Below are 26344 nucleotides of genomic sequence, written 5' to 3' on the forward strand. Positions count from 1 at the left end.
GGCAGCTCTGAATGTGCTGGACACAGCAAGCTGTCTGTCCACGGGCCTTCTGTCAAGTTCAAATGTGATGTGTATTTCTCCTGCGTCTTCATCCAAGGAATCAGTAGCTATTAAGCCTGAGGCACTTTGTTAGCAGGAATGGAGAGCTGCCCTCCCACCTAGTGGGCAGGAGCGGCATTTTCACTGGAGGGGAACTGGGTTCAAAATGAGAGTGTAATTAAACCTGCCCTGAACAGGCTGCGAGGGGATGGCCCAGAGACACAGGCAAGCCCGCCAGGGGCCCTTGCTGTTCTTGTCTGTAGGGGTCTGTGGGCATGACACGGCCCACTTGCTAGACTTTATTAAAGAACTTTGGAGGCTCTGTTCTTTAGCCCAACACCACCTCCTAATCTGACCTGCTGATTGCTCCTCTGCACCAGTTTCCGGCCACCTGTGGGATCTTTGAGCACCAGCAGGATGCTGAAGGGCCGCTCAGTGCACTTGAGTGCCCGGCGGTCTGGTGTGCTGATGCCCTGCAATGTGTCACTCCCAGGACAGCCTGGAACCAGGGGACCCGGCACGCACACCGTGAGCATGCACTGGTCAGTCTGCCAAGGACTGAGCGGCACCGGCCACAGGAGAGGGACGAGTGGCAGATGGGGCTGAACTGTGGGCACTTACTGAGTGATGATGCGGGAACGGGCCGAACTGGTGAGGGGGGTACAAGCTGGAGAAGTATCCGGAGTGGGTCTGCAGCAGGAGAGAAACCGTCAGTCAGCAGGGCCCATAGGGCCGCTCACCAAACCCAGGGAGGCAAGATTCCCACACACAACACAGGCTCCCGGCACCACCACCGGGCCGCGCTGTCCTAAAGGCACACCTGTGCCTCTGCAGCTCGGATCTCTGCTTCCTTCCCTCACGGAGCACTGGCTGGGCTGGATATTCATCATTTCCAAGCTGAGTCATGGTCTAGGCTTCCCAGGAACCCACCAGAGGAGGGCACATGCTCACGCACTTTTTAACCTGCCCTCAGGCAGAGAGGAAGCGCCAGTGGTTTCTACTGTCTGAGGAATTATGAACCACAGATTAAAGAAACAGAGAGTGCCAGGACAAATCCAAGAGTTACTCTAAACAAGCGAAGTGTTCCTGGGAAGTCAGGTCAGTGAGCGCCCAGAGAATCTCAGAAGGAATGGAGAGACTGAGAACAGAGAAATTGAAAACGAAACTGAGGAGAGAAAATGAATGAATAAATACGTATTGTGGAGGGGGAGGGGGAAGCAGGGGACAGGGAGGCAGATGTGGTAGAAGAAAACAGAGCTATTAGGAAAGTAGCGTTAATTTTTAAAGTAGCTGCTTTTTATTGAATACCTACTGTGTCCTAGGCATTGTGGTAGATACTTTATCCATAAACTCTTTTTAAAAAAAATAAATTTATTTTTGGCTGTGCCACGCAGCATGTGGGATCCTTAGTTCCCCGACCAGGGATCGAACCCATGCCCCCTACAGTGAAAGGGTGGAGTCCTAACCACTGGACCACCAGGGAATTCCCCATAAGCTCTCTTAATCCTCACAATAGTCCTGCAAGACAGGAATACATCTGCATTTATATATTTTATGGGCAGGACACTAAGTAGAGTCAGCAATGTCTAGTTCACTGTGCTTTACAACATAAGGCCAAGTAAATGCTGACATGCCTATTACAGGAAGGGAGGTGGACAGTTCTGGGCACCATGGAACCAATCCCTGAGGGGCCATCTAGCAGTGGTCAGACACCAGTTGGAGGCTTGGAGTTAGGGGACCTAGCTTTCATTTGAGGATCCTTGAACAAATCTCCTGGTATCCTCTGTCTCCTGAATGTCCAGTTGGATTCTGAGTTCCAGAGCACAACTTTGCCTTCGGACTCATTAGGGACAAAAATGAAACTATTCCTCTTTTTGAGTTTGGATAGTGGACTTCAGGGGAAAAGAGATGTGAACACGGTGGGGAACTTCCTCCAAGCATGCTCTGAGTGTCCACAGCACCTGCAGGGGACAGAGCTTTGCCAAAGGAAGGGAACGATCCTGCAATGCAAGCCTCTGCTCTCACGACTTGGAAAGAGGCTGCAGTGACACCTCAATGCCACAAGAGGGGGCTATGAGATCAGCGTTCTTCTGGCAGACGTCCACTTTCGAAAGGAAGCTGAGTGAAGACGTTTGGCTCACTTGGGCCTGCCTCTTTCTTGAAGAGCATCAGCTCCAGACTCTTCTCAGTGCAGGTCCCTTTCCTGGGCCACGGCGGGTCAGGGAGAATTCCTGCAGCTTTTCTGCTCAGACAAAGCTCTACCTTGGGGAAAGGATGCTTCTGCCCTCCTCTCGCCTGGAGAGCTTTTCCTTCAGCTCTCGGCAGAAATAATTCTTTTGAATTGTGATTTGGCCTCAAAATAGACAAACCACAAGTGTAGCTCCATTCTGGGTTCAAATACTCCCAATATAAACACTATATCAAATTTAGATCTACCACTTGGGTGAGGGGAGGCAATAAACTATAAAAGGATAAAAAGAAATAATTCCCCAGTCCTCTTTTTATTCATGAGTTACAGCTGGAAAACTGTTGTGGAGAAAGAACCCCAAAACTCGGCAATCAGGAACTTGTTTCTAGCTGAGGCTGTCATTAGCCTTTGTGTATATAAGTTGGTTTTTGGAGTCAGAAGACCCAGAAGACTTGAGTCTGAATCACTAGTTCTATACAACTTGGAATAATTTATTCAGCTTTTCTGAACCTCATCCACAAGTGGATTAAAATAATATCCAGAGCTTACAATACTGTTGTGGGAGTTCATTCAATTGTTTACTCATTCATCCAAAAAATATTTGAGCAAAGCACTGCTCTAGGTGCTGGGGACACAGTATTGAGACAAAAAAGGTCACTGCCACCACAGAACTTAGCTTCTACTGGAGAGGCAGACAAGCATGTGAAAGAAAGGAACAGGAGGCTATGAGGATGGGTAGCTGCCGAGATGAGTGGGATGGCAACTTCAGCTGGAGGGTCTGGGAAGCCTCTTGGAGGAGGTGACCTCTGAGTTGGGGCCCACGGAGGAGATGGAGCCCCATGCAAGGCACTAGGGAAGAGACATTCTAAGCAGGGTTCTGAGAGGTGCAGAGCTAGGAAAGGGGTTGGTCTGTTTGGAAAACAGAAAAGAGGCCAGTATGGTGAAAGCAACTGACAGAACAGCCTGATGGCATGGGGAGGCAGGTAGTGTGAGATCACGCAGGGAGGGCTCTGTGGGCCTTGATTTGGACGTGGATTTGACCCAAAGTACAATGGATGCCCCTGAAGGATGTTACGTGGCATTCAATGAGGTCAAAGGAATGGAGAATCCATCATCAGGCACCGTATGGCTTGAACTACTGAGTGTTAAATGCGTACTTATTTATCACTTATCAGAGCACACTTTCCATTCCCCCCACCCCCATGCTTACATGGAGTCCACAACCTCAACTGGAAAAGAAGCTTAGTCATAATGACCAAAAAGTAACCTGTTATGACTTAAATAAATGTTCTCTTTAATGGGAAAGCAGGGTGTAGCCAGCTGACAAACTGGGGCCCCAGAGTGGGGTGGGCGGGACGGAACCACAACCCTAAAATGGCAATTGGGCTTTTACTGTCTCAGTTTGAGGATCCCCAGCTATTTTATGAGGGAGAAGCTACTTTACTTTTGAGTGTTTCAAAAGAATTATGATTTGGGGTATGGAGGGGGGAGAAGAGGTTATGGTGAAGGTGCCCCTGCCAGGTATGCTCCCCCAAAAAGAGAGGCAGCAAGGGTGCAGGGGGTCGCTATTATCCACTGGTTCATTTCAAATTCCGTTTGAGGGCAACTAGTGTCTGCGTTTCCTCTGTGCTTGACTACGCTGGGGGTAGCAGAGGCGTATGTATCAAACATACTCATGAACATTTAGAATGGAATTCAATTTTAAGTTGGCCCTGCTTTTTCTGGAAGAACTGCAGGGTCCTCAGTTCCTAGCTGTTGTGTATCACCATCTGATGTATCATTTAGGTGATATTCTGAATCATGAAAAAATCAGGGAGCAGAAAGAGAGAGGGGTGTTGAAGGGGTAGTAAAGAGGGCAAGGGTCAGGCATACAAATTAGGTTCAAAAATATAACTAGCTGTAGTGTGATGACAGAGTTCTGTTATAAAGACGGCAGGTGCTCTCCCTGGGAACCAGGGATACGGACATGGGAGGAAAGGAGTGGAATTGGTCAGAGTCATGGGCAGAGCTATTCAAGATTCAGAAGGTGCACCATTCTATCCCAGCTTGTCCAGTGCCTCCTTCCAGCCCCTGCCTATCACCCCTGTGAGCTCTCAGAGGACCACCTCAGAAGCTGAGGGGGACCAGGAATTGGTAAGCTAGCAAGAGGTGGAGCCAAGGTTTGGGCACAGATCTCTGTGTCTGACTCTGTGTCCCAAGATCTTAACCCAACACTGCCCTCCTCTGGAACATTCCAAATTTATTAGTTCAGGTGGGGCCCATGGTGTAGTTATGATAAGCCTCCCCTAAGGATTCTAATATGCCCTCTGCTGAGTTTAAGTACATGAATGGACAATTAAAACTCACTGGACATATACAGTGAATCAGCAGCATGAAAGAGGGGAGCAAAGCTGAGCAAGGCAAGAAAATGACCTCAGTGAACTAATTCAGGAAAGAGGGAGAGCTTTTCTAAAAAGTCTGCTTTATTTCTCAGTGAGATTCAAGAGGGCAGTGCTTTAATATGTGAGTAGACTGCTATGAGGGAAGCCAATCAGAGAACTAGATCGATCTTAGAAATTAAAAACATGACTTGTGGAGTAAAAACTCAATAAAAGTCATACAAATAGCAGCATGGACACTCTTGAAAAGCCAATCAGTGCACAAGAAGATTAACTCACGCAAAACAAGAGGAAGGACTCAGACATGACGAGTAGAGTGGGAAGATCTACTCTCTCTCCATAAAGTGGAAACTCCAGGAGGAAATGGAGTGGAGGGAAGAGGGGCAATGCTAAAATTAATTACAGACGCAGAAGGTTTTCCTGAACCAATGAAAAACTTCAATGTTCAGATTAAAGGGCTCACAGTCAGATTTCTGATTTCCAAGGGTGTCAGTAAAATACTACAAAAGGCAAAAAACTTAGACAAAAGAAAAAAAAAGTTACCTACTATAAAGAAAGAGAAATCAGACTGGTAGCAACAATGTTTTCAAAGTTCTAAAGGAACTAAGACCCTAGAATTTTTAGATACCTAGTTGAACTTTCATTCACATGTGAAGTGGGGCGGGGGGAGGCATTTTCAGGTATAGAAAAGCTTAGAAATTATACTACTTACATAATTATTCCTGAAAAAAAAGTTGTTTGAGGAACTACTCCAGAAAAACAAAGAAACGAAAACAAATAACTCAAAAAATAAGAGGATATGGAATTCAAGAAACCATCTGTAGTGAGCAGAGAAACCAGTAAGAAAAGTTTAGTTAATTCTAAATAACTGTGAAATATGAGACTGTGTATTGACTTAGAAAGAAAATTTAATAATTTGTACTAAAATTCCAGGTTATTTATAGAGTAATATAATAAAAATACATTAAACAAAAATCTGTTAGAAATAAAGAATTTGAAAAATCATAATCATAGTGGGAGAACAGTAAACTGCTCTCAAAATGTAGTAAGTCATAGAGATAAAAATAATAAAATAGAGGATACAAGACACCAATTAAAAGCTTGATTTTACAGCCATATACACAACTTTGAGTCCATCAGAGAAGATACATCTTTCCAAGTGCCCATGATTTCCAAAATTTGATCATGCATGAGCAAGACCACAAAAATCAGAGATGTTCCAATAACATTCTTTGAGTACAAAATGTACAGGAAACAATTATAGGATAACAAAAAAGAAACCCTTAACTACTTAAAAATTAAAAGAAAAATCCCTAGTAAATTTGATTAAGAAAAAGAAGAGAACGGAAATATATGATGTTAGGAATTAAAAGAGAGAGATATTCACAAGTTCGCAGCTTTAAAAGGCAACAGTTTGCTCTGCACAGCTTTGTGTCACTAAGTATGAAAAGAGAGATGAATACTTTCATAGGAAAATATAAGAAATTGAAAAGGTTATAAATGATCAATCTTTCTCCAAACAAAAGGTACTAGGCCCAGAATTTTTATGGATGGATTGTATCAAATCTTCAAGGAACAGAAAATTCCTACATATTAATTTTCCCAAGTATAGTATAAAGTTGACCATCTTTCCAATTCAACCTTTGAGGAAAAAAAAGATTGTTGAAACTGTCAAAGACGCTATAAAACTATAGTAACTGCAGTGTAGACAAAAAGATGAATGGAACAGAATAGAGCCCAGGAATATGACTCAGTGGGAATTAAGCGAACAACAAAGCTGCCATTTCAAATTGAGTGATGAAATGGTGCATTTCTCAGTAAGTGACTTTCGGAAAACTGGCTATCTATTTGGAAAAAAAATAACGTTAGATCCCTATCTCAAAGTACAAGTTAAGATAAATTCCCTGTGAATAATAAACTATGATCCCCCAGAAGCAACAACTCAAAATTACTGTAAGAAAACTTGGGAGAATATTTTATAGTCTTAGATGGCAGAAGGCTTTTTCTTAGCATAACAACAAAGGCCAGAAGTCCATAAAGGAAAACATCATTGATTTAACTATCTTAATTCTTAAAATTTCTGCATAAATTCTGCTGAAGGGAAATGTGAAAATTTAAAATACATTCCCCTTTGATGTAATAATTGCAGTCTTAGAATTTACTTTTAGATATATTCACACATTTATGTATAAGGATATTCATTTTGAAACTATTTGTAGGAGAGAAAGCCTAGAGATAACCCAAATGTAGAAAAATAGTATGCTCAGTAGAAAAATTATAGTAAATTTCATACAATGGAATACTATGTAGCCATCAAAGAGAATTAGTTCTAAATATGGAAAGAATGCCCACAGTAAGTAAAAAATGGAAACAAACAAATAAAAAACACAGTAATTCATTGTGTGTGGCATGATTCCATTTGTTTGGAATAATATGATTATAGGATTATATACGCTCATAAAACATATTTTAAAACATAATAGTGCTATACTTCTGGGGAGTGTTTGCTGGGTGAAATTTGGGTAAGAGAAGGAAGACCGAAGGGAAACGTTTACTATTTACTTCACACAGCATAGTTCGATTGTTCAAAAAATATCTACTTTAAATTACTATGGCACAATTTGCAGAGATGTGGATGGACCTAGAGATTGTCATACAGAGTGAAGGAAGTCAGAAAGAGAAAATCAAATTATCGCTTATATGTGGAATATAAAAAAATGGTACAGGTGAACTTATCTGTGAAGCAGAAATAGAGTCACAGATGTAGAGAACAAACTTATGGTTACCAAGGGGGGAAGGGGAAGTGGGAGGAAGAGGGAGATTGGGACTGACATATAACACTACTATGCATAAAATAGATAAATAATGAGAACCTAGTGTATAGCACAGGGAACTCTACTCAATGCTCTGTTGTGACCTAAACGGGAAGGAAATCTAAAAAAGAGTGGATATATGTATATGTATAACTGATTCACTTTGCTGCACAGCAGAAACTCATATAACATTGTAAAGCAACTATACTCTAATAAAAATTAATTTTAAAAAGAAGAAAAAAAAGGTAAAAAAATTAAAGAAGCCAAAAAAAGAATTTACTATGGCACAAGACATCACAAATAAAGCAAAAAGAAATGACAAGCTGGTGGAAGATATTTACAACATGACAAATGGTTAACAGCTTTAATATGTAATTAGCTGTTACAAATCATTAAGAAAAAGATGGCGGTAAATGACAATAGCAGCTAAGATTTACATAGCAATTACTGTGTGCAGGTTTTTACTTATTTAACAACCCCATGATATGTGTACTATTATTACCCCCATCTTATAGACAGGGACATGGAGACACAAAGAGGTTAAGTCACTTGCCCAACTTTGTTAAAAATAACAAGTGATATAGTGCAGAGATTCAAATACAGGCAGCCTGACTCCAGAATCTATACTGCCTCTTAATAGACTGATGGGCATGGGATACAAAAAGACAATTCATTAGAGAGGGAAAAAAATGGCCAATAAGCCCCAGTGTTAAATCTCATAATAGCACCCTTTAAAGTATCAGATTGCAAGGAATAATTACATTGGTAGTGAGTATAGGAGGAAAAAAACACCTCTCTGTCACATACCAGATAGGAGGGAAAAGTAGTATATTCTTTATGTATCAAAATTTATCATTTATCAATATTTATATTTTTTATAGTTACATATAAAATTTATACATTCTTTGGCTCCGCAATTCTATTTCCAGGAATTTATTGAGAAAATAGCTGGATAAAAGAACCAAGATATATATACAAGGATTTCCACTGTAGAGTGAAAATTTGGAATACACACACACACACACACACACACACACACACACACATCACCTATATATTTAATACATTATACATGTATATATAAATTGTATATATACCCACACATATACATAGAAACACTGATTATTTCTAGATTAAGAAAAAACCTGCACTTGTATTATTTGCTTCTTAAATACTTTGCACATATTACTTTTATAACCAGAAAATGATAATGGTAATTTTCATACATACACACATATATTAAAAGCTTCCAGAGTTGAGAGACCAATTTTGCATGTGTGAGCCAGCTGCAAAGAGGTGCACAGACTTCCTGACCTTTGGATGCTAAGAGCAAAAGCGCTAGAGTTTTGTGATGCACAAAAGCAACCAGGAAATAACCTAGTTCCTTGAAATCTGAATGCCTTTGTGACAAGAAAGCAATAATATTTTATAAGTATTTGAAGTATCCCCACCACCCCATCCTACCCTGTCCTTCTCAGGAGGCCTGGGCCCACTAGGGAAGCCCTCAATCCTGCAGTACAGGTTCTAGATTCTGCACAGGTGGGTGGCGATGGCCACCTCCATGCCTGCCCCGAGTTCTGCAGCTGTCAGAGAGAGAGGTCTGCAGGAGATGTACTGTTGCAGATTTGGGGCAACTGTGTGCTTTGGGTTAGAATCTAATCTTGACCTATGGGCTCAAGATCAGAACTACATGGCTTTTAGCTTAAAGAAGAAATTTTATTTAAAATCTATTTTATAAAGAACAGAAACTATTTTAGTAAAATCATTATTCTACTATTTCAGTAAAAAATCTCAGATGTGAAGGAAGCTTTCAAAATGGCAAAACCTATTTTCAAGTTTAGAAAATATGCTGCTATCATATAAAAAGTTCTCTTTTTGTTTTAGTTCAGGGGTCTGCAAAATTTTCTGTAAAGAGCCAAATACGTATTTTAGGCTTTGCATACCTCAGGGTCTCTACCGCATCTACTCAACTCTGCCATCACAGCAGGAAAGCAAACAGACAGTACGTAAATAAACATTCACAGATGTATTTATTTACAAAAATAAGTGGTGGGCTGCCTCAGGCTGTCGTTTGCTGACCTCTCTTTTAGATTATCAATTTTAGAAGTGGTCTATTGTATTATATCTTTTTTCTCCCACCATTTACGTTACTTAGGTTGAGAGGCTTCTGAAGTTATCTTCTGTGGAGCAGTATGTACAGTCTTTCTCCCAAGAAATGAGATGTGTCTAAATGCCAGTTCATTGTACTGGGCTCGGTCATTCTCAAATCTCAGCAAAGATACGGGGACATGCACCTCTCATAGCTGTTCTCCCTCCTTAGAGCAGCTACATGACTATAACAGCTGCCATTTCCCTCCTGCCATATTCCCAGCTCCCTCTAACACACACACACACAGCTCAATATTGGACCCTATCCTTTAGTTTAAGGGAAAATGTATATAACGCTACGGTATGGAGATTTAAAAATGACTCAGAAGAGCTGTATATAAACAAGATGACAGAATGTGTATGTTTTTGTGACTAAGGAGGTGGGTGCAAGTTCATGTCTGTATTTTGTTGACAAAACAGCACAGTGGGTTCATCCTACCTCTCTACAGAGACCCAAAGAGTTACTAGGAATTCCGACACTGCAATGCCTACTACACACCAGAGACCACCTCTCAAAAGAAAGAAGTGGTTAAGCTAATGTTCTCCAACCTGATTCTTCCCATTTAAACAGTATAAACACTGGGAGAAAATTAGTTTGCTTAAAAAATAAGTAGTATGTGTGGAGAAGAATTAGGAATGAAAAAAAAAAAGCTGTGAAGTACCCTGAGCCCTAATTTGGTAATCTGTTGATCCTGATGATGCTTGAGAATGCGAACAAGCAGAAAACGCAGAAAGTTCACATTTCTTCTGCCACTATTAATTATGATTCAAACAATAAATACTTACTGAGAATCTACTAAATGCCAGGCATTGTGCTAAGTGTTTAGAAATCTAGACACTGTGTTATTTTCTTTTTAAAACTGCCTATTAATAGAATATAATGAATTTGAGTCATAGACACAGGTGGGAATTTTATACATGAGTCATCCAGGTACCCTAATATTTTAGTAGGTGAACAACACTCATGAAGGTTCTGATTTGAGCTAACAAATCCTTTTTTTACAATGAGTAGGCTTCTAGCTAATGAATTTGCTAGTAGTCTCTTTCCTTCCCAGATATGACATATACTATATGTTTAAGAGCACATACTTAGAAGATGGTTTAGTAACATTAATCTGTCCATTAGGAAGAAGTCCTAAGAACTGTTGAATTCATTCTACAATCCCTTATGAGCACAGCCTCCAAATGAAGGCTCTGGCTCTGATTCAACATGGCAGAGAAATGCTGCTGCCTGGAGGAGCGTATGAGCAAACCCCTGAGAACTGAGCTACTTACAGTGAAAGGGTGGTAGGGGGGACCGGGGGGAGCTCCTCGGGGCCCTGCTGGCGGAGGCAGCATGGACAGTCCTGTTGAAAAGATGCCAAGTGCGCTGAGGTTCAACCCCGGGATCAGACTGGCTTGTTGCTGGGAATAAAAATGGAGAAAAAGTTGAGGGGAGGAGACCTGAGAGGTCCAGCTTGCCTGGGTCAACCTCCATCTCTTGCCTGGGTGGCACCAGGGTCTCCTAATGAATCAGCTCCGCCCAGGCCCCGTGGGCCTCTTCCTCACCGTGTTGCAGGGGTGAGCTCTCCAGACCTCAACCTGACTGTGGCTTCCCTTCAAAGGTTCTCTGCTGCCTTGAGAGTGTCTACACATCTTAACACAGCAAGCAAGGCTCTTCCTGGGGACCCAGGCCACCTCACCAGCATCTCTCCTGCTAACCCTTTACCTCCACTCTGCCCGGTCGTCCTCCTCTCTCTCCTCTGGACACCCCCCCCAACACTGTCTACCTTGCAAGAAATGTGCTTCTCTCCCTCCTCACCTGGCTACATCCTACTCGTCATGTGGGTTTCACCTGAGCTTAGGTGTCCCCTCTTCGAGGAAGCCTTCTCTCACCCCAAAGGCCTCAGCTCAAGGTGCTCTCCTAACATGCCCACGTTTCCTTACAACAGCAGGCATCACATGGTATCTGAATGGCCTGTGTAGCTGCCTCTCCCCTTTTTAGACCACAGTTTCCTTATAGACAGAGACTGTCCTATTTAGTGCTGTGAGCTCAGTGCCTGGTACATAGTAAGTACTCAATAAATATTTGCTGGATGAATATGTTTAAAACATATTAGATTAATAGTTTTTCCTAACTCTATCCAGGGAAAGATCAGACCCTTCACTAAGATACCACTTATGTAAACTCCATTATCCATATTCAGAATGGTTCACAACCTTGGCTTCTTTACCATTTAGTTGCCAGCTTCATGATCATCTCACTTGCTAATTTCACATTTAAATATGGGGATGCTCACATAGGCTGCCCCTTCAGAGGCAGAGGAATGATGCAGCGCCCACCCTGGCCTGTATCCAACCTGTCCCACCACTGCCCCCTGAACGCTAAGCAAAGCTCTAACATTTTCTCTTTTCTTATCTGTGGCTCTAGGGTCACCCAGTAAGTTGTCTTCTTTTAGAATGTCTGGAATAGGAGAGCTAGGATCCTTAACCTTGATCCCATTCATGTATAAGATTTAGTAGTTCTGTTATTCACCTATCAATGCATGACTTTAGCCCAGACATGAATGAACCTAAGTGATATATATGCTCAGGGGAAGATGTCTGGAGCACCCAGACCCTTTGCAGCATTTCCAGGTGTTCATGGAAAGAGCTGTTTATCATAAGATATCAAGATCCCCAAAGAAGAAAATGAGATCAGCGGATGATACTTTCACAGACAAATACACACAAACAGGGGAGAAGTTCACACTGAAGTCTTCTCCTCGTTGTGCCTCGTAATTATGATGTGACAAGGGCTACTAAGGGGGGATTTGGGGTGAGGTGGGAGAGAGAGTACTGACCTGAGTAAGAAGGTCCTGTGGAAAGTGCTGCAGTGAGGAAACTGGGGCTGCGTTTAACCTACCTAGTCCTTCGTCAACATTTATTCTTCTGTGAAATGTTATATACAAAGTCTGGGATTTTCTTCAAAGTCATCCAAGGTGGGTGGGGATATGGATAAAGGTTCAGATGAAACAAAACAGGCCATGAGTTGGTAACTGTTGAAGTTGGATTATGGGCATATGAGAGCTTATCATAGTATCCTTTCCTGTTTTGTATATGTTAAAAAAATCACTACCATAAAAAATGAAAAAATTTACTCCTCTGAGCTGAGTTTGTGCTTTGATTGACGGACAAATATTTTTAAGATTTCTGAATGAACTTTAGAATGGTGTCTCTCCATTAAAAAGTTGGAACTAGTAGTAATAACAGGAAGAACAAACCCAAATCAGTCTGCTAGAAGTATTAGAGCTGAGGTGGATGACAACATTTACTGGGCGTAAATACATCAGGGACTTCCTTGGTGGCGCAGTGGTTAAGAATCCGCCTGCCAATGCAGGGGACACGGCTTTGATCCCTGGTCCGGGAAGATCCCACATGCCATGGAGCAACTAAGCCTGTGCACCACAACTAATGAGCCCGCGCTCTACAGCCTGTGAGCCACAACTACTGAGCCCGCGTGCCGCAACTACGGAAGCCCGTGCACCCTAGGGCCTGCGTGCCGCAACTACTGAGCCCGTGTGCCACAACTACTAAAGCCTGCACGCCTAGAGCCCGGGCTCCACAACAAGAGAAGCCACCACAATGAGAAGCCCACGCACCACAACGAAGAGCAGCCCCCGCTTGCCACAACTAGAGAAAGCCCGCACGCAGCAACGAAGACCCAATGCAGCCAAAAATAAATAAAATTTAAAAATAAATTAATTAAAAAAATAAAAGAACAGATCAGTGAGAGATGAAAATCAGAAGTTATTTTTAAAGTATGTACTTTTAAAATTGGAAAATAGGGGAAAAAAATCCCACTTTTCTAACATACCAGCTATTTTGATTTTTATACATAGCCTTCCAGGCATTTTGACCCATATTATTTTACATAATTATAACCCTAGTTATATATACTTTTATATATTCTTTTAATTAACAATACATCATAAGCAATTCCTCATTTTAAAATCTTCCAAGTTGTGATTTCGTTGACTCCATACTATTTTGTCCAGTGCACTTATCATAATTTACTAGTTCGTTTCCTGATTATTCTAATGCCCTTGCCCCAAGAAGACATGAATAACTCTGCATACCTATTCTAAAGTGCTTCTTCACTTTCTGAATGGCAATTATGCTTAGAGAGGCTTGGGTCCTGCCTGAAAATACATGTGAAAACCAGTGGAGAAGAAAGCAGTAGGCACTTACATTAACAGCCAGCATATCATTTTCAAAGGCCTCACGCAGCTTCTTCATAATCTCTATTTCAGCATTGGCACAGGCCTCAACTGTGCCCTTCACAGTGATGGTTCTTTCAGGGTTGTATATGCTCAAATCCTGCAAGCTGGCCACCAGGAAAAAGAGAGAAATTTCCTTTTTTCAAAAGGAAAAATAAAATCCCAGAAGGATCACAAACAAGTCTTGGTGGAGGAGACAGGGAGAAGACACCACACGCTGTGGCACAGAATATCTGCCATCTTATCTCAAATCTTTGTAGTGACTTAGATCAAATCCACAGTAGAAAATGTTTGACTGGTAACTATTTATGTATTTGTTTTGATGGTGTTGAATATAACCATATCACTTATGATTACATTCCCACTTTCAAGCAGATGAACGAGTTGGATATATCAAAATGCTCAAATTCTCCATTATTGGGCACAATTAATCTGAACAAGAGGCTTACGATGAGATTGTTATCTTGGTCCCTGTCTCGTGTTCAATTTTCTTCAAATTTCTGCCTTCTTTTCCAATCAGTCTTCCAACCAAGCCATTGTGGGCCAAGATCTTCAGAGGAATCTCTTCAGCTCTAAAAGACACAAGCCACATTTTAACATTTAAGGTGAACACAACGGTTGCCTCCCAAGAGCTATTACCCTCCTTGTTTCTTACAAATAGAAGCCATTTCTGTTCAGGTACCAAGTGGCCATGGGCTTTATGAGATGCTGGGTCCTTCACTAACTCTGGTGCGTGAATTCTGATTAACACACGCCAAATCATGGTAATTATACTCCCTTGTTGTGACTGGTTGGAAATGGGTCCATGAGAGAGATCTGGCCAACTAGGTATGAGAATTAAGTCTGTTGGGTGATTTCAGGAAGGTTCTCCTTGCTCTTAAAAAAGGCACAATGGATAATGACATCACTCAGATGGTAGACTAGGAAGCTACAGGCCCTCCTACTCCCACTGAGACACCAAGTTGACAACAAAAGATAGGCTAGACTATCTCTCTAAGAACTCTAGAGATCAGGTGAGAAGCTACAGCACCCAGGCTTTTATAAAACCAAAAAGGGATTCAAGTAAAAGGGGTAGGAAATTTTGTGGCGTTTGGCATGCCTTTCATGCTCCTTCCCCTACACAGTATAGCAAGGGGAAACTGGGAGGAAATCCTCCATACCAGGGATCCTCCCCTGGGACAGAAACAAAAAACTGGACCATGATTCCCACGTTCTGGCTTGCCTGGGAGCTGCCCGAGTGATTGGTTTCTGTCTCGCCTGACTTAGAGTTGACAAGCCTGGTGCCAGAGTCTGGAAGCTGCTGAAAACAGAGGTGAACTGTTAGAGCTGCAGTTCCATAGTCAGAAGCCAGAGGGTGAAAGAGATCAGAAATGGTTTGAGAGGTCCTAGAACCTCCAGCCAGACTGATTAGTGACGATCTTCTCCTGAACAAAGCCAGTATGCAAAGACTGTGAGAGGTGTTTTTTTTTCAAATGCTCAAATCGCAGCAAAAAGTTATAAGGCATATAAAGAAATGGAAACATGGCCTAATCAAAGGATCAAAATAAAACTCCAGAAACTGACCCTAAAGAAATGCAGATCTATGAGCTACCTGACAAAGACTTTAAAATAGTGATCATAAAGATACTCAATAACCTAAAAGAGAACACAGACAACTAAATGAAATCAGGAAGATGATGCATGAATGAAGTGAGAATATCAACAAAGAAAAAGAAACTATTAAAAAACCTAACAGAAATAACAGAACTGAAAAATACAATAACTGAACTGAAATATTCATTAAAAGGGTTCAACAGCACACATGATCAGGCAGAAGACAGAATCAGCAAACTTGAAGATCAGTCATGTGAAATCATCAAATGAGAGGAGAAGAAACAAAAGAGAATTTTTAAAAAGTGGAGAAAGGGACTTCCCTGGTGGCACAGTGGTTAAGAATCCACCTGCCAATGCAGGGGACACAGGTTCGATCCCTGGTCCGGGAAGATCCCACATGCTGCGGAGCAACTAAGCCTGTGCACCACAACTACTGAGCCTGCGCTCTAGTGCCTATGTGCCACAACTACTGAAACCCGTGCACCCTACAGCCCGCGTGCCGCAACTACTGAAGCCCGCGTGCCTAGAGCCCGTGCTCCACAACAAGAGAAGCCTGTGCACCGCAATGAAGAATAGCCCCTGCTCACCGCAACTAGAGAAAGCCCGCACGCTGCAAGGGAGACCCAACGCAGCCAAAAAAAATAAATAAATAAAGTGGAGAAAGGCTAAGGGACTTACGGAACATTATCAAGTGGATCAAAATACATGTCATTGGAATCCCAGAAGGAGAAGAGAGAGATGGTGCAGAGAGCTTATTCAAAGAAAACAGGCAGAAAACTTTCTAAATCTGAGACAACAAATGGACATACTGATTCAAGAAGCTCCAAGAACATCCAACCGGGATAAACCAAAAGAGAATTCCATTGAGATACATTATAACCCAAGTGTCTAAAGTCAAAGAGAAAATCTTGAAAGCAGCAAAGTGATTAGTAACATATGAGGAAATCTCCATAAGATTATGGATGGATTTCTCAGCAGAAATTTTGCAGGCCAGAAATGAATGGGATGACATATTCAAAGCACTGAAAGAAAAAACTATCAGGCTTCCCTGGTGGCGCAGTGGTTGAGAGTCCGCCTGCTGATGCAGGGGACACGGGTTCGTGCCCCGGTCCGGGAAGATCCCACATGCCGCAGAGCGGCTGGGTCCGTGAGCCATGGCCACTGAGCCTGCGCGTCCGGAGCCTGTGCTCCGCAACGGGAGAGGCCACAACAGTAAGAGACCTGCGTACCACAAACAAACAAACAAACAAAACAACTATCAACCAAGAATACTGCATCTAGCAAACTGTCTTTGAAAATGATGGGGAAATTAATACTTTTCCAGATAAACAAAAGCTAAAGGAGTTCATTACTATCAGATCAGCTCTACAAGAAATGCTAAAGGGAGTCCTTTAAGTTGAAATGAAAAGATGGTTCAACATATGAAAATTAATATAATATACCACATTAACTGAATGAAGGACAAAACCCACATGATCATCTCAATTGATACAGAAAAAGCATTTGATAAAATTTAACAACTTTCCATGATTAATAACACCCAACAATTTAGGAACAGAAGGAAACTACCTCAACATAATAAAGACCACTTGTGAAAAGCCCACAGTGAACATCATATTTAATGGTGAAAAACTGAAAGGTTTTCCTCTAAGATCAGGAACAAAACAAAGATGCCCTCAGTATTTCTATGTAACATACTATTAGAAGTCCTATCCAGAGCAAGTAGCTAAGAAAAAAAAATAAAAGACATCTAAGTTGGAGAGGAAGAGGTAACATTATCTCTGTTCACAGATGATATGATCTTATATGTAGAAAACAAAGATTCCACAAGAAAACTGTTAGAACTAATAAACTAATTCAGCAACACTGTAGGATATAAAATCAACATACAAAGAACAGTAGTGTTTCTATACACTAACAATGAACAATACGAAAAGGAAATTAAGAAAATAATTCCATTTATAATAGCATCATAAAGAATAAAGTATTGAGGAATAAGCCTAATTAAAGAAGTAAAAGACTTACACACTGAAAACTATAAAACAACGCTGAAAGAAATTAAAGACAGAAATCAATGGAAAGACATCCCGGATGCCTGGACTGGAAGACCTAAAGTTGTTCAGATGTCCACACCACCCAAAACAATCTACAGATTTGATGTAATCCCTATCAAAATCCCAATGGCAACTTTTGCAGAAACAGAAAAACTCATTGTAAAAATTTATATGGAGGGGCTTCCCTGGTGGTGCAGTGGTTAAGAATCCGCCTGCCAATGCAGGGGACACAGGTTTGAGGCCTGGTCTGGGAAGATCCCACATGCCATGGAGCAACTAAGCCCGTGTACCACCACTACTGAGCCCATGTGCCACAACTAGTGAAGCCTGCATGCCTAGAGCCTGTGCTCTGTAACAAGAGAAGCCACTGCAATGAGAAGCCTGCGCACCGTGACGAAGAGTAGCCCCCGCTCACCACAACTAGAGAAAGCCCACACACAGCAACAAAGACCCAATGCAGCCAAAAATAAATAAAGTAAATAAATTTATTAAAAAAAATTCATATGGAATCTCAAGGGACCCTGAATAATCAAAACAAGTTTGAAAAAGAACTCACATTTCCTGATTTCAAAACATATTGTATAGCTATGGTAATCAAAACAGTATGGTACTGGTATCAAGACAGAAAAATAAACCAAGAGGAAAGAATAGAGATCCCAGAAATAAATCCTTGCATATATGGTCAAATGATCTTCGACAAAGGTGCCAAGGCTACATCATGGGAAAAGGACGGTGTCTTCGAAAATTAACTTAGGAAAACTTGCAAAAGAATGCAGCTGGGGGCTTCCCTGGTGGTGGAGTGGTTGAGAGTCCGCCTGCCGATGCAGGGGACACAGCTTCGTGCCCTGGTCCAGGAAGATCCCACATGCCGCAGAGCGGCTGGGCCCGTGAGCCATGGCCGCTGAGCCTGAGCATCCGGAGCCTGTGCTCCGCAACGGGAGAGGTCACAACAGTGAGAGGCCCGCGTACCACAAAAAAAAAAAAAAAAAAAAAAAAAAAAAGAATGCAGCTGGACCCTTATTTCATATACAAAAATTAACTCAAAAGAGATTAAAGACCTAAATGTAAAACCTGAAAGTACAATTTTCCTAGAAGAAAACAAAGGAGCAAAGCTTCACGATAGTGAACTTGGCTACTGTTTTTTGGATATAACACTAAAGCACAGTTGACAAAAGCAAAATTAACAAATGGGACTACACCAAACCTAAAAACTTTAGTGCATCAAAGGACACACTCAACAAAATGAAAAGACAACCTATGAAATGGAAGTAAGTATCTGCAAATCATATATCTGATAAGGATGTGGAGAAGTCTGAACTCTTGTGAAAGGCTGGTGGGATTGTAAAATGGTGCAACTGGTATGGAAAACAGGTTCCTCAAAAAATTGGAAATAGAACTACTGTATGATCCAGCAATCTCACTTCTTGGTATATATCCAAAAGAATTGAAAGCAGGGTCTCAAAGAGATATTTCAAAACAGCACTATTCATATAGCCAAGAGGTAGAAGCAACCCAAATCTCCATCAATGGATAAATGAATAAACAAAATGTGGTATACACACACAATGGAATATTATTCAGCCTTAAAAAAGGAAATCCTACAACATGAATTCATTTTGAGGTCATTATGTTAAGTGAAATAAGCCAGTCACAAAAAGACAAATACTGTATGATTTCACTTATCTGAGTTCTCTAAAATAGTCAAATTCGCAGAACCAGAAAATAGAATGGTAGCTACCAGAGGCTGGAGGGAGAGGGAAAAGGGGAGTTGTTGTTTAACAGGCACAGAGCTTCAGTTTTGTAAGATGATAAAGTTCTGGAGATCTGTTTCACAATAATGTGAATATACTTAACACTACTGAACTGTACCCTTAAAAATGGTTAAGATGATAAATTTTATGATAGGTGTTTTTTTGTTTGTTTTTTTTTACAATAAAAAAAGTTCAAAAAAAAAGGGCGGGGGGGGGGGACAAGGAGAGGATGCCTTCTCTTTCAACTTTTAAATAGTTTTCTGTGGGGATCCAAGGTCTGAAATCACTTCAGTCATCTTGTCATCATCAGGGGAGTATCAGACACCCTGAAGAAGGTAAAGCAGAAAGAAAAGTCATGGGCCTTTTAGTCTATGATTCAACTGACCTTTCAGTCACTCTCACATAATAAGGACTTCTAATTACGTGACATCATAATTGTTTCTTATTGCTTAAGCCACTTGTTATGTTTTCTGTTACTTGAGACCAAAAGCATTGAACAGATGCATTACTACTGCCTCAAAATACATGGATGTTTGAAGAAGCTCCACTAGAATGTGACTTACAGAGGGCAGGGTTTTTTTGTCAGCTTTGTCCACTGGCACATAGAACAGTGCCTGACAGACAGTATGTACTCAATAAATATTTGGTAAATGAATAGAAAGAAAGTTTAGAATCCCTATTCTCCTCCATCCTCCACCTCCTACTCATCTTCCTCACAGCTCAGCTTAAATGTCACTTACACAGGGAGGCCTTCTCTGAAATCCTCAAATCTCTTCTTGCCCCCTAAAACCTTGATTAGGGCCTCCAGTTACCTGCAGTTGTTTTCCACTGTAGCATCTCTCATAGCTGTGCTTAATTACTTACTGGTGTAATTATTTGTTTAGCAGATGTCTCTCCCACTGGATAAAAAAAGGAACTGGATCTTGTTCAGGGCTGTAGCCTCAACCCAGCACAGTGCTCAGCAAGGTGCCGCACTCAAAAAAAAAGTATTTCAAAGACAGTCAAATTCTATCTTGGCTCTACACGAATACTTTAAGAATCCAATTTATACATCAGTCTTTTTGGTTCTTCAGAATATTGTCAGATGCTTACACCTAGCTCAAAGGACCAAGGAGGGTAACATTTATAAAATTCTCAATAACTTAGATGAGGGAGGGGCTTCTTCAAATTAAGACACAGCATGTGGGGGGTTTCAAAAGCCCCAAATAGTAAATAATTAGTTAAGTGAAATGTTAGAGTCCCTTATGAAATCTAAGAATAGATTTGCAACGTTTTTCTTTTAGGAACTACTTTCATCTTCTTGGTTTTGGAACACTATTCTTTGACATTGTTTGCTAAATCAGTTTTATATTCAATTCATCCCTCACTGCTTCTTTTTTTTTTTTTTTTTTTGCGGTACGTGGGCCTCTCACTGTTGTGGCTGCTCCTGTTGCGGAGCACAGGCTCCGGACGCGCAGGCTCAGCGGCCATGGCTCACGGGCCCAGCCGCTCCACAGCATGTGGGATCTTCCCGGACCGGGGCATGAACCCGTGTCCCCTGCCTTGGCAGGCGGACTCTCAACCACTGTGCCACCAGGGAAGCCCCCTCACTGCTTCTTTATTAAAACTGCCACACATGCCTGTAAGTGGATTTTGCCAAACAAACATACAGCCTTTTTTATTATATTGCCTATTCCGTTACCATTAATTTGTTTATAATACAAATTAATAAATTTGTATTACTAAATTATACAAGTTACTAAGAACTGTATTTGTCATTCAAATTGGTACAACACTCAGGAATCCTAAGAAATATTTTGTAAAAGAAATGGACAGGGGGAGAGAAAAAAACAAAGAAGAATGAAGTAGCCACTCAGATACCAGTTTCTACTATTTAAGGAAACATAATCCAATTTTAAGAGTGCAAGTGGCTTAGGAGCATGGTGACAAACCCCTTTTCCAGCATAGTAAATGATGGTTTTGACAACAATGTATTTTCTGTATCTGCCCAGTCCAATATGATAGCCATTAGCATACATGCGATTATTTAAGTCTGAATGGATTAAAATAAAATATTCAGTTCCTCCATTGCACTAGTCACATTTCAAGCACTCAACAGGAACACATGGCTAGTGGCTATCGTATTGAACAGTGCAGATACAGAACATTTCCATCACTGCATGGCCCTGGACAGCACGGGTCTATACGTTCCTACCAATAATTATTACCAGTGAGTGATGGAAGCATTAGGCTCACCAAGAGAAACATACAAGTAGAGAAGCAGCCATGTTATAAACATAAAAGATCTATTTCCCACCGTATTCTCTTTAGGAACAAATTTCTGAAAAATAATCCTTCCCCTGCTCTCTTTACTAAGAAATAGATTTACAGCTTTTTAAAACTTTCCTGGGTTAAATGAATGACAACCTAATCTTTTTTTCTGCTGAGTGGTCTGTGCATTGCATGCAAACTTACAGTTTGGTCTCATCAGCCTCTTTCTGCATGATTTCGAGAATCATGCGGCATGCTTCAGAGGTTCCCTCTGGGGTGGCATGGATGGTGACAGGCTTCTCTGCAGCCCCAGAGTTCTCCTTTCTATGGATGTCTACCCTGCAGGAAAAGAATCAGGAGCCATAGCACAGCGTCATCTGGGACTGGATCCTAGTCCCAAGAATGCGTCGCACTGGCCAATGTACAGCAAGGACACAGACAGACCAGGAAGTGTCATGAGCACGTTTGCAACCAATGCCATTCTCCAAGAAGGCGGCAAGCAGTGCAGGGGGTCTTGTGCCAAACCCAAATTCTCGGCAGCTCCACTGAGAAGGGAATCTTTCTTACAGGAGTGCCACTGGGCAAAGGCACCAAGGCAACGTGGTAATGAAGCCAGTTTGGTCAATGAAGTATGTTGTGTAGTCTTTCCAATGATCTTAGAAGTGAAGAGTAAAGTGAGCGGGATAATACTGCACGTTGGCACAGTGCCGGTCTCTGAACTGATTGCAGCTTTTAAAAGCCATATGTTAATCCAACTCCACCAAATTCAAGCAAGCTTTACGTATCTGAGTATGGACAGAAAACAGAGGCATGCCCTTTCTCTGCCTAAGTTTTTGGTTTCCTTGCCACCGGCAGCCTGCCTTCTTCCAGGCTCTTAAAAACTAATGGCTCAAAAGCTTGATGACTTTATCAGACTTCTTTGGGTACTTGTGGCTCTATTTGTTTTTAACTTTCAAAATCACATAATTGATTGTATCCTTTTTTACTCTGGCTGTCAGAAAGCCCAAATCCAAGTCTCTGGCCTATTTCTAAAAAAATGGGCACACACTTTGAGAACTAACTCACTTGTATTTAAACTTGCTGCATTTTTTTAAATGATTTTTTTTTAGTTACTTTATTTTTTGGACACACTGCGCGGCATGCGGGATCTTAGTTCCCCTACCAGGGATTGAACCCAGCGCCCCCTGCAATGGAAGCGTGGAGTCTTAACCACTGGACCGCCAGGGAAGTCCCTAACCTTGCTGCATTTATAAAGCCACTTTAAATAATCTTTGGAACAAAAAGACATACAAATAAAAATCACTTTCTCAGTGAAGAAAACTTGGGAAAAAAGGGGACTGATTTTAAAATAAAGGGAACACCACATAGTATTTGCCCCCTGTACTATCTCATCATTTCACTCCTATGATTTTAAACTCTGGGACTCATATAAGTGTCCATTATTTGGAAGTAACTCATTCACTTTGCAGAAAACAGTATTTTCTCTTTCAGGTTACAAGACACTCAATATCCTGAATAAAATGCACTAGGCATGTAAATAACAAATATTTGTCAGTAATTTGGTGCTTTGTAATTTAAGTGCTTTGTAATTTCCTTCAATCTGCCTGACTGTCCTAATTCTCACAATACTCCTGGCTTACAGAAGAAGCAATTGGTGCTCAGAGACCTGAACATTTTTTCTAAGATCATATAGCTATTAAGTGGTAAAACTTGAACAAGGGTCTTTGTTTTCAAGACCTGTGCTTTGTTCATTACATCATGCTGTGGTCTTATGAACACACAAAACTCAGCAACCTCACAAGTCACTTTATCCACTACAACTCCTACTACCAATTCAGTCTCCTTAAACAGAAAACTAAACATAAGACTAATGTACTTTATTTATTGCTCAATGTAACAGTGACTCACCCATTTCCTTTATGTAGCTATTTGCGAGACTCTCTAGGTGGTCTCAAAGAATGACTACCACCCAGGGCTCTGACGCAGGAGAGGAGGCAAGAGCTAAGATACGCGGGTTCTAGGGTCCCGTAAAGTTCAGCCCCATACCTCTGTTGTTTTAAAAACATGTAGATGTATTCACAGGTATCAGATAGCTTATGAGAACAATTCTTGACTGTGAGGTCATTAGTACCTTGTTTATGAACTATTAGTGTTTCAGGGTATGACCTTTAGGTCACTGGCATGAAAGCTCATTAAAGCCCCTGGGCTTTGTGTTAGTCTGTTAGTAGTTCCATTTAAAGAAGCCATAGTCCCATACAGCACAGCCCCCCGCTGCTGATGCAAGCAATAGCAACCTGGGAATGGCCGGGACCCACCAGCACTCAGGGGACCCCTCAGAAGGAAGCAAAGGAAGCCCCGGAGGCACGTACCGGGACTGGGTCTGCTTAGTGATGTTCTTTATGGTCAAGCCCTCCTTTCCGATGATGGCACCAACAAACTGGGTGGGGACCAGGATCCGCAGCGGGAAATCAATCTGTCTGGCCTGAGAAGAGCCCCCAGGGGCATGGCCTTGCTCCCGGGAAGAGTGGTCCCCACGCTGGGCTCGCTGAGGGGGCGAAGGGGAGCTCACCTCTTCATCCGGGATGTAGGAAATCTTGAAGGAGTAGTTCTCAAACTGATGCCCGCTTAGCTTCTCGATGGCTCTGAAATGCAGCAGGGGCAAGTGAGCTTTGTTAGAGAACAGTGTTGGAGAAGACCCGCCAGGGTCAATGGACCGGTTCATTCACTCTCCTTTACTAGTTGCCTACGTGAGTGCCGTCCTCGGCACTAAGGATGCAGCGGTGAGCAAGACATGTGCCGTCTCTGCTCCCTCAGGGCTTGTGGTTAACAAATTAAACACGTAATTACAACGTGCAGGCCTGGTCAGACCTGATATACAATGTGCCAGTCTGCTTTTTTTCACCACTCAAGGCTGTATCCCCATCATCAAAAACTCTTTGTAAAATATTGGCATAAAATTGTCCTTTTTTAAAAATTTTAATTGTAATACAGTTATTACTGAAAATTCAGAAGTAGATAAGCACAAATAAGAAAAACATCCTAGCCCATCCTATAGCTTTCTTAAACATATTATTATGTATACAAATGGATTAATACCATACACATACTACTTTATAACCTTTAAAAACAGTTAATACTCTAAACAGTTTTCCAAATGATTAAATACCCTGCAATTTAGTTTTTACTGGCTGTTTAACATTCTATTGATTTGCCATCATTTTTGCAACTGGTTCGCTATTGTTTTATATATATATATATATATATGTTTCTAATCTTTTACTACTGCATACAGTATTGTCATGGGCATCTTTGCAACTACAACTTTGCAAACAGGACGACAAATTCCTAATGGAATTGCTGGGTCAGAGAGTAGGCAGAATTCTAACATTTTAAGTCATTATTGCTCAGTATCCTTCTGGAAAGGTTTCAACATGTACTATCCCATAGCAGTTAAGAGAGCACTTGTTTCCTTGAATCCTCAGAAGTACAAAGTATTATGATTTTAAAAGACTTATCAATTTGATAAATCCCACTGTTGCATCTTAAAAACTATACATGAAGTGCAACCATTTTTTCACGTGTCTTTGGCAGCATGTGAAAAAATGAACCCTCTTCTACAAGGTTATTGTTTAGGGTTTACGAATTTATTACAAAGCAGCACTTTTTGAATTCAATAAAAGCAACAAAGTAATGTCATGTACAGAGGGCCTACCTAAGTAGCAGATGGACAAGAACTGTAAAGGTTCAGTTGTTGGTATATGTATCCTGCTTACATACGTGTGCGAAAGTCAACAGCAAATGACTACTGCCTTTTTCAATGCAACATTAACATTTTGAAAACCAGTGGTATGAGAATGGGTTAACCATGTATTCATGGGTGTGGCAACCTTGAAAAAGAAATAAAAGTATAATCCTGGGACATGTAACCAATACAGATGTTATGCCACATGTGACCATAATTCTAGTTACAATGACCTGACAGGCACTTCATGGACCCTCTACAAAAAGGAACTTGTTTTTGTTGTTGTTGTTTTTTAAAAAAATTCAGTCCCATGTGTGTTAACAGCCAAGCTCACAATTAACCAACACTGAAGAAATGTAGCCATGAGTGGGATTAGGAGGTGAATGTGAGTAGGAAAAAGAACCTGAGCCAGGTGCTCTTTGATGAACCACTCCTAGATGACAATGTTCCCTTAGGCTGATGTCACTAAGGTGGATCCCTCTTTTAATATTCATAGAGGGAAAATGAGGTTTCAGCATCCATTCAATGAGTTTGGACAGAAGTGGGCTTGGGCTTCTTCCTCATGGTGCATGGAGGAAGCTCCAGGTGGAAGTGGCTCCTAGTGGCCATCAAAGCAGACTCTAGTGGACACAATGTCACAGACGTGGTGCCCTCTATTCCTGACTATATCAAGATGCAGCTCCCACCTCGGTTTTGATGCCAAGGCTCAACATTTTTCAAGATAAAAATCTCTGTACAATCAACAAACAGACACTCTGGTATAAATGCCCTGGGGCTCCACTGATGTGTCAAAGTTCTGCATCTTTTCAGAAAAGGTTTATAAATACAGGACTCAATGGAGTTCAAAGACAAGCTCCACTCCCCCCCCACGCCCAAATTTGAAGGGAAATAAGCCCAAATCCACTTACGTTTTTGCTTCTTCTCTTGTTGCATATGTGACGTTGACAACGGCAGTTTCTGTGTCTGTGTTGACTAGGAAAGAAGCAAAAACTACATTGTCATAGGAAAAAAAAAGCTGCCACCCTCTGGCTAATGTAAATAAACTTATTTAGAGAAAAATGCACAAAAAAAGTCACTGCCCTATCTCTTAGAGTTACTTGAATCTCTATCTTTATTCATGCGCATTCATAGGAATTTGTAATCAACTGTA

General features: G+C 41.3%; 1 protein-coding gene across 2 annotated transcripts in view; it reads right to left on the reverse strand.

Annotated features, from left to right (window-relative positions):
- Positions 1 to 26344, reverse strand: part of IGF2BP2 (insulin like growth factor 2 mRNA binding protein 2) — a 159088-nt gene that overhangs the window by 11967 nt on the left and 120777 nt on the right. Inside the window, exons 5-11 of one of the 2 annotated variants that reach the window (XM_004278454.3) lie at positions 26103 to 26166; positions 23822 to 24094; positions 21657 to 21791; positions 14254 to 14376; positions 13776 to 13911; positions 10842 to 10970; positions 661 to 729 (exon numbers count right to left, since the gene is read on the reverse strand). In XM_004278454.3, coding sequence (XP_004278502.1) covers positions 661 to 729; positions 10842 to 10970; positions 13776 to 13911; positions 14254 to 14376; positions 21657 to 21791; positions 23822 to 24094; positions 26103 to 26166 — 929 coding nt within the window. The remainder of the gene's footprint in view (positions 1 to 660; positions 730 to 10841; positions 10971 to 13775; positions 13912 to 14253; positions 14377 to 21656; positions 21792 to 23821; positions 24095 to 26102; positions 26167 to 26344) is intronic. The other variant, XM_004278455.3, reaches the window with a different exon arrangement.

The sequence above is a fragment of the Orcinus orca genome, chromosome 5 (assembly GCF_937001465.1).
Source record: "Orcinus orca chromosome 5, mOrcOrc1.1, whole genome shotgun sequence".
NCBI lineage: Eukaryota > Metazoa > Chordata > Mammalia > Artiodactyla > Delphinidae > Orcinus > Orcinus orca.